Source organism: Vulpes lagopus, chromosome 4 (genome assembly GCF_018345385.1).
Source record: "Vulpes lagopus strain Blue_001 chromosome 4, ASM1834538v1, whole genome shotgun sequence".
NCBI classification, from domain to species: Eukaryota; Metazoa; Chordata; class Mammalia; order Carnivora; family Canidae; genus Vulpes; species Vulpes lagopus.
In genome coordinates, this window is record NC_054827.1 from 54304888 (window position 1) to 54313479 (window position 8592).

Below are 8592 nucleotides of genomic sequence, written 5' to 3' on the forward strand. Positions count from 1 at the left end.
AAGGACAAGACATATAAAGAAACTGAGCATTTACAAAATGAAATTATGCTAAAATATCTAACAAATGGTAAATTTCAGGATTGCACACGTTGGAGAAACTGGGCCCTCAATAACTGGATTCAGTATATGTGAAGGGTCATGTAACAAAATCCAGATGTGAAATAGATAACAAGAATCCAAGAAGAAAAATTAATTGCCCTCTCAGGATTAAAAATTATCTTTGAAATATCACCTTCCCAAGTGGCTCTAGGATATTCTGTTTCCAAATATTAGTATGATGCAAATATGCCTGCCTAAAATTCAGTGTGTGCAAAAAATAAAGCCATAGCTTAGAGGACTTTTTCTTTAAATAAAAGCATCATTTCTATTGATGACTCAATTGTGTAAAAGTTGGTCTAGTTTATTTTTACCAGCATGAAAGAAAGTCTATCTGTAGGTTGTGGGATTTACGTTCATATGTTCTGCTTCTGAATTTGAGACTTGCAATCTGTCTTTGCTAAGACTGTAGAGGACTCCAATGAGAAGCCCAAATGTGATTATGACTCCATGTCGTATTACAAAAGATGATGTACAAACTTTCAGGGGAGAAAAAAGCTTTTGGCATTTTTCTCTTAGCCATAAAGCATCAACTCTATAATGAATGGGGGAAAATATGAATAAGGGGATCACCCATAAGCGTTAACTGGGTTTCAGGCCAGATTTTTGAGGCTGATCCAAGGTTTTGTCCATCCATGAACTCCTTGAATTGGCATAAATAGTGGATAGGGTTATTATTTTGAAACATAATCCTGGAATTTGAGATATTGAAGAATCCTTCTATAGTCTTCTGAGTCTTCTCAAATCAATACTTCTCTCTTTTTGATTTGGGGGAAAGGGAGAAAATAATTTACAAAGCAAAAGTCAATAGAAATGGAAAGTATTATTTGATAGATTTAATTTAAATATATTTAAATGGATAACACATTCACTGGTGTATGATGTTAAATGTGGCTTTGAATGTTGAATAGATAAATATACCCATGTGTCAAGTCCTGAATATACTTCTAAAGGAAAATTGAGTATTTTGGAGTATTTGTCCATAAAGAAGTAATGGAAACTAAATGTAACTAAAAAATGATTAATAAATGCAGACAGCAGCATCTGAAGGCATCTCTAGAGAATCACAAGTGATGATCCTGTCTGTGTGTACCAACATATGAAAAGTTCTGTCATACTTGGTTTATTTGTGTATGGTATGGGTCAGGTGATTCATCTTGTTCCTGATGAGAAATTCCTCATAATTCCTCAAGGTTGTACCAATATTGTTAGAGCAGGAATATGGGGAGGATGTGGTAAAGGCTAAAAGGTTAATTTATGTTGAGAATTGCTACTTGGGGCGATATCCTTTCTCTCAGACATACTGCAGAGCTATAGGGAGTCGGAATGAAAGGGGATCCCATCTGGGAGGTCCATGGGTCAGAATTTAAGTAAATTATGATAGTTGGGTAATGCGTCATTTTTAAGACTCCAAAATACCAGATGCTTACAACAAATACTATTAAAAATCACTGCCTGAGAACTTAACATTAGAAAGATATTTAACTTGACTTAAAATCTTGACTTTGCTGATATTCTTCTTAAGATGGGAGAGGAAAGGGCAATTTTAGAGTATGGACCACTTTACTTGAGTGCTGACCTTAGGATAGGGAGTTAGAGATAGCATGAAAGTATTTGTTCGTAGATGAAGGGTTAAAAGTCAGACTCAGATGGAGGGAGGCATCAGCTAAGGCTAAATTTTATCTGCCCCATGGACGTAAAGGCCAGTCCAGGTTTTAACATAAGCAAGCACCATTGTCTGAATTTTTCCCTCTTCAACTTCTTCAGGTGACATATACTTTCAGTTGATGGTGTTATCAGGTTGTAGGAGATTTAAAAATAGGAAAAATAATTGTGGTTCAATTTATGGAGATAGAATAGGTTGAAAAATAATGTTTAACCTGTTTACCATTTCAACTTTTATAATACAGAAAATGTAACAGTCTCCATAAGATCAATGAATGAATTTGTTTTACTTAAAATAAGATCATAATGATGGACTAAAATTTAATTTTTAAGTTAGGTGTATTGTGTCATGTAAAAGAAGGTTCTTTTGAGAAATCTCAGTACCTTTTGTTTTTTGTTGTTATATATATATATATAACAATTTGCCAACATATAGCATAACACCCAGTGCTCATCCCAAGTGCCCCACTCAGTGCCCATCACCCAATCACCCCAACCCCCCACCCACCTCCCTTTCTACTACCCCTTGTTCGTTTCCCAGAGTTAGGTATCTCTCATGTTTTGTCACCCTCACTGATATTTTCACTCATTTTCTATCCTTTCCCTCCCATTCCCTTTCACTATTTTTTATATTCCCCAAATGAATGAGACCATATAATGTTTGTCCTTCTTCAATTGACTTATTTCACTCAGCATAATACCCTCCAGTTCCATCCATGTTGAAGCAAATGCTTGGTACTTGTCGTTTCTAATGGCTGAGTAATATTCCATTGTATACATAGACCACATCTTTTTTATCCATTCATCTGTACCTTTTGTTTTTATTTCTTTGTCATAGAGATAAGAACATTTCTATTCTGATATCTGTAGTAACTAATAATTACTGGATACTATGAGAAGATAAATAGAACTACTTTTAGCTGAAGTCCAATGCTGATAATATTTTATTTATTAATTTATTTTTAAATATTTATTTATTTATTTTGAGGAGAGAGAGAGAGGGAGGGAGGGAGGAAGAAAGAGAGAGGGAGTGAAGGGAGGGCCAGAGGGAGAGAAACTCAAGCAGACGCTCTGCTTAGCACACAGTTCCATATCAGGCTGGATCCCGCCACCCTGAGATCATGACCTGAGCCCAAATCATGAGTTGGATGCTTAATTGACTGAGCCACTCAGATGCCCCCACCAATGATAATATTTTAAATGAAAAAAAATTTGTCTTCATAGTTTAGACCTAACTTTTCCTGCAACTTCAGTGTCATTCATGAAACTTAGAATTTTCTACTCTTGCATGACTTATTTTCATGGGTCAGTGTAAACTGGTATACTAGTTTACTAGATTAGTTACTGCCTACAAAACTTCCATTTCATATCATTTCATTTTGTACAATATTATTTCATTTTAAATCATGTCACTAAAAGGACAGTGATCAACATAACACTAATGGATTTCAGGCATTAATGACAGTACTCTAAGGAAATAACTTTTCATGGACTATTTCAATGACATCTATCATATTATATCACATATTGTGTTTTTTTTCAGTTATGAAAAAGTAACTACCAAGTAACTACCCTATATCCACCATAATTCATAAAATAAAAGCATGAGGAATTCCTTCCTTCATGGTCCTCTTGTCCAAGGAGAAATCACGGGGGTATATTATTGTTTAATATGATGTTCTGAGTAGACAGCATGGATTATTAATTTTGGGATAGACAAATAAATCTCAAAACATATATAGAAAGGTGTGGTTTGAGATTTGTTGAGTATGAGATATGACCCAAAGAATGGAAAGTGGGATTTATTATCTGTTTTATTAAAGTAAAAATCATATTTAAGGTATACAACATGAAAATTTTATATATATATACACAGTTAAATGGTTACTATTGTAAAGGTAATTAACATATTTTCTCACATAGTTGAATTTTTTGTATGTGTGATGAGCACCTAAAATAAATTCTCTTAGCAAATTTCCAATGGAATGAGCACTGGGTGTTACATGCAACTGATGAATTATTGAAAACTACATCTGAAACTAATGATATACTACATGTTGGATAATAGAATTTAAATTGAAAAAAAATATTACTACTTATGGTCATCATGATGTACATTAGATCTTAAGACTTATTCATCCTAAATAATTGCAACTTTGTACCCTGTAACCAACATCTCCCCATTTCCTCTTCCTCTGGTAACTACCTTTCTACTCTCTTTTTCTATGTATTTAACATTTTAGATTCCACATATTAAGTCAGATCATGTGGGTTTTTTCTTTCTGTATTTGGCCCATTTTACTTAGTATAATGTCCTCTATGTTCATTCTTGTTGTTGCAAATGGCAGGACCTTTTATTTAAGGCTGAAAAATATTCCGTGTATGTACATGTATCATATTTTCTTTATTCACTCAACAGATACTTAATTTGTTTCCAGATCTTGGCTGTGGTGAATAATACCGCAATGAACATGGGAGTGCAGATATCTCTTCAAGGTATTGAGTTCATTTTCTTTGGGTATGTACCAGAAGTGGGATTGCTCGATCACATGGTAGTTCTATTTTCAAATTTTTTTTTTTTTTTTTAGGAAATGCCATATTATTTTCCATATTGGCTGCAACAATTTACATTCCCACAAGCATGTATAAGGGTTACCTTTTCTCCATGTTCTGGCAACATGTGTTTTGTTTTGTTTTTTATACTAGTCATCTGAACATGTGAGGTGGTATCTCATTATGGTTTTCTTTTTTTTTAAGATTTATCTATTTATTCATGACACACACACACACACACACACACACACACACACACACACACAGGTAGAGGGAGAAGCAGGCTCCATGCAGGGAGCCGAACAGACGGACAGACGTAGGACTTGATCCTGGGTCTCCAGGATCAGGCCCTGGTCTTAAGGTGGCACTATACCGCTGAGCCACCGGGGCTGCCCTCATTTATGGTTTTCATTTATCTTTCCCTGATTGGTGTTGCTGAGATACTTTTTCCTATACCTGTTACTCATCTGTATGTCTTCTTGAAAAAACTGTGTGTTCAGGGCTTTGCCAATTTTTAAAATCTGGTCATTTGTTATTTTCGCTATTGAGTTGTATGCATTCTTTATATAGTATGGATATTAATTAACCATTTATCAGATATGTAGTTTGCAAATATTTTCTCCCAATCCTTATATTGCCCTTTCATTTTGTTGATTGTTTCCTTTGCTGTGAAAAAGCTTTTAGTTGATGCAGTCCCGCTTGTTTATTCTTGCTTTTGTTGCTTGAGCTTTTGGTGTCAATTTATTAAAAAAAAAAAAATTCACGCCTACGCTAATGTCAAGGATAATTTCCCCATGATTTCTTCTAGGAGTTTTCAAGTCTTAGAGTTTAGTCTTTAATTTTGGGTTTATTTTTCTGTATCTGTAAGATGAGTGTCTCTTTATTTCCTGTGGGCGTGGGGGACTCTTGAGTGCTGAGCCCTGTTGGATCAGAGAGCTAGGGAATCAGTCCCTCAGGTGATAGCCATACAATTTGGGGTGCTGGATATGCAGTCCAATTACTTTATCCTCAGAGAGAAGCTGGGAGTGATGGGTTACAAGGAATTGTGCTAGTAGTGAGGATTGTGCCTCTACTGTGTCTCAGCATCTTTAACCTGTTTCAATGTGGTCATTTTCTCAATCATCCTATGTGTAGGAGTTACTCAACTATGTTTCGGATTTCTCTTAGAGGGATTTGGTCTGTATATAGGTGTTTATTTGGTGTATCCATGAAAGGAGAGAAGGTCAGGAGCCTCCTGTTCTGCTATCTTGGTGAACTCCGTTCCTAGATTTTATTGTATATTAAAAGAGTATTAGGTCCCTGACAAAAAGGTAAAGTAGCCAAAGTTGTAACAAATACTGAGAAGAAAATGCAAACAAATTGGGAGGAGGGAGGAGGGAAAGCTCAATAGAGCTAATTCTTAACTGTGTTCATTGATCGACACTAGTTTTGAGGCAAGTAAATGTTTTCTCAGACTAATCACGATTAAAGAAAAGTGAAGGGTGGTAGTACAAGTGTCATGATACAGCAGAAAAGACATAACTGTTGAAAGAACAGATTAGGTTTTGAGAAGGAAATTAAAGAAATTTATGAAAATATACATGTCTGAATCATGAATGAGAAAGGCATTTCTGGAATGACATGTTCTGTTTTGTTGTTTAAGAGGTAAGAGTGTTGAAACATAAAGAGTGTTCATTTTTCTGCTCAGTGATCCTAGCCTGACATTTTTATGGGTTCTGGGATTGGCAGGCAGCTCTGTTTCTGCCCCTAATACCTCTTGCTGCCTTTAGCTGCTATTTTCCCTTATTTTGTACACTGCAAGAAAAGGAAAGTTAGTGAATAGACAATGATTCAATTTTTTTAAATTTTAATTATTCCTGTTTATTGATCAAAATTGATATAATAACAAATTAGTTCTATGGAAAAAGCACTTCCTGAATAGAGAAACAGGAATAAACTCCATTCTAGCATGCATCTACATGAATTCATACTTTCTTCTCTGCCTTGGACAGTGAAGAATGGTCCTTAAACATTTGTGTTTCCTACCTCTTTTGTATCAAGTCTTCTTTGCTTTCTTTTAAGCCCATATACAAAGGATAGATTATTAATAGTAGTAAATTGAGAAGAATAAAAAGTACAATATATCATTACAATATCTTTCCCTTTGTGATCCCACTGAAGGCTGAGAGATCAAAGCCAAAGAGGATCAAAGGCAATCAAAAAACCAAATAGTCTTCAAAGCCTCCCATCCATTCCTAAGCTCTTAGCCCTGGGAAAGATTGCCTCCAATTTTATTTACGTTTGAATTTGAAGAGGTGATGCATGAAGAAAATCATGTTTTTTACCTTATTGACCTCAAGGCAGAAGTCATGTTACTACTAATACTTCTACTACTATAATACTACTACCAGTAAAGGTTCACAAAGTACTATCCCATTAAGTTACCTACATTTGAGCTTAAATGTACTTGTGAGTTGTACAATATTTTCTCTGTTTCATATATAAAAGCTTGTCACCTAGCGCAAATCACATAAAAATAAAAAATAAGTAAGAAATAAAACCATTTTGAAATTTAGCTTCTCTGATTCCAGATCTTTCCACAAGGACCTGACTCTTCCCAATATTTCCTTTAGTGATAAATTCACCCTTTTCACTATGATGGGTCTAGTTGACATATGTGAGATAGCTTTTTAAAACTTTCCAACCAAGTTTTTTCATTGTTTATCATTTTACCTACAATTATCACTTACAAAACTCTCCTTGCCCTGGAATCTGAGGTAAGTTGGTAAAGATGTGAGCTCCTAGAATTGTACTGCATTATCTCCAGGCTTTACCTGGGTTTCCCTGAGACCATCTCATGTCCTTATGAAGGTGCTACCCTGACTCTGATGCAGAGTCACGTTGACTGATAAATTGTCTGAAATATCTGGTGAGGCCTAGCTAATTGTATACATTATGTACTCATTAAAATGGTTCTTTGACTCAACAGCTTCTGTTCTCTCCAACTGTTTGCAGATTAATGGTTCTCACATTTTTTTAATGGGAACAAATAACCAGACATGGATGAGAGAATTTATTCTCCTTGGCCTGTCCAGTGACTGGGACACACAGGTCTCCCTCTTTGTCCTGCTCTTAGTCATGTACATGGTGACAGTGCTGGGAAACTTCCTCATTGTTCTTCTCATCAGACTGGACAGCCGACTCCACACTCCCATGTATTTCTTTCTCACCAACCTCTCCTTCGTTGATGTCTCTTATGCCACAAGCATCGTTCCTCAGATGTTGGCACATCTTCTTGAAGCCCATAAAGCAATCCCATTTGTGAGCTGTGCTGCCCAGTTATTCTTCTCCTTGGGCTTGGGTGGGATTGAGTTTGTTCTATTGGCAGTGATGGCCTATGACCGCTATGTGGCTGTGTGTGACCCCCTGCGATACTCGGTCATCATGCACGGAGGGCTCTGTACTAGGTTGGCCATCACCTCCTGGGTCAGTGGCTCTCTGAACTCTCTCATCCATACTGCCATCACATTTCAGCTGCCCATGTGCACAAACAAGTACATTGATCACATATCATGTGAAATTTTGGCTGTGGTCAGACTGGCTTGTGTGGATATTTCCTCCAACGAGATTGCAATCATGGTTTCTAGCATTGTTCTGCTGATGACACCTTTCTGCCTGGTTCTCCTGTCCTACATCCAGATCATCTCCACCATCCTAAAGATCCAGTCCACAGAGGGAAGAAAGAAAGCCTTCCACACCTGTGCCTCTCACCTCACAGTGGTTGTCCTGTGCTATGGTATGGCGATTTTCACTTACATCCAGCCCCGCTCCAGCCCCTCTGTCCTTCAGGAGAAGTTGATCTCTCTCTTCTATGCTGTTTTGACACCAATGCTGAACCCCATGATTTATAGTGTAAGGAATAAGGAGGTGAAGGGAGCCTGGCAGAAACTATTAGGGCAGTTATCTGGAATAACGTCAAAACTGGCAACTTGATGAATCCTGAGCATCACTTAAAGAAAAGAACTTTCCCTGTGCTTTATCCCACTTAACTCCCATATGGCAGGCATCACCTGCATTGCCCTGGCAACCAGGAAGGAGATGACGACACATGTACTGGTAGGAGGCTGGAGGTTCAGTTGGGGTGTGGGATGTGGGTGTATTTTTATGTCACAGCAGCATGTTCAGTGGAGTTGAGCACTGCTGTAATAGAACTTCTCACCCTTGGCAAGCCATAATAGACTCTTAATCACAGGAAACAAACTGAGAGTTGCCGGAAGGGAGGACAGTAGGAGGACAAAG

At 36.9% G+C, this 8592-nt stretch overlaps 1 protein-coding gene across 1 annotated transcript; it reads left to right on the forward strand.

Annotated features, from left to right (window-relative positions):
* The first annotated feature begins 7332 nt into the window (after positions 1-7332).
* LOC121489989 (olfactory receptor-like protein OLF3) lies at positions 7333-8286 on the forward strand. Its single transcript, XM_041753499.1, has one exon. It carries the CDS (start codon positions 7333-7335, stop codon positions 8284-8286), a length of 954 nt encoding a protein of 317 aa, XP_041609433.1.
* Positions 8287-8592: the final 306 nt, after the last annotated feature.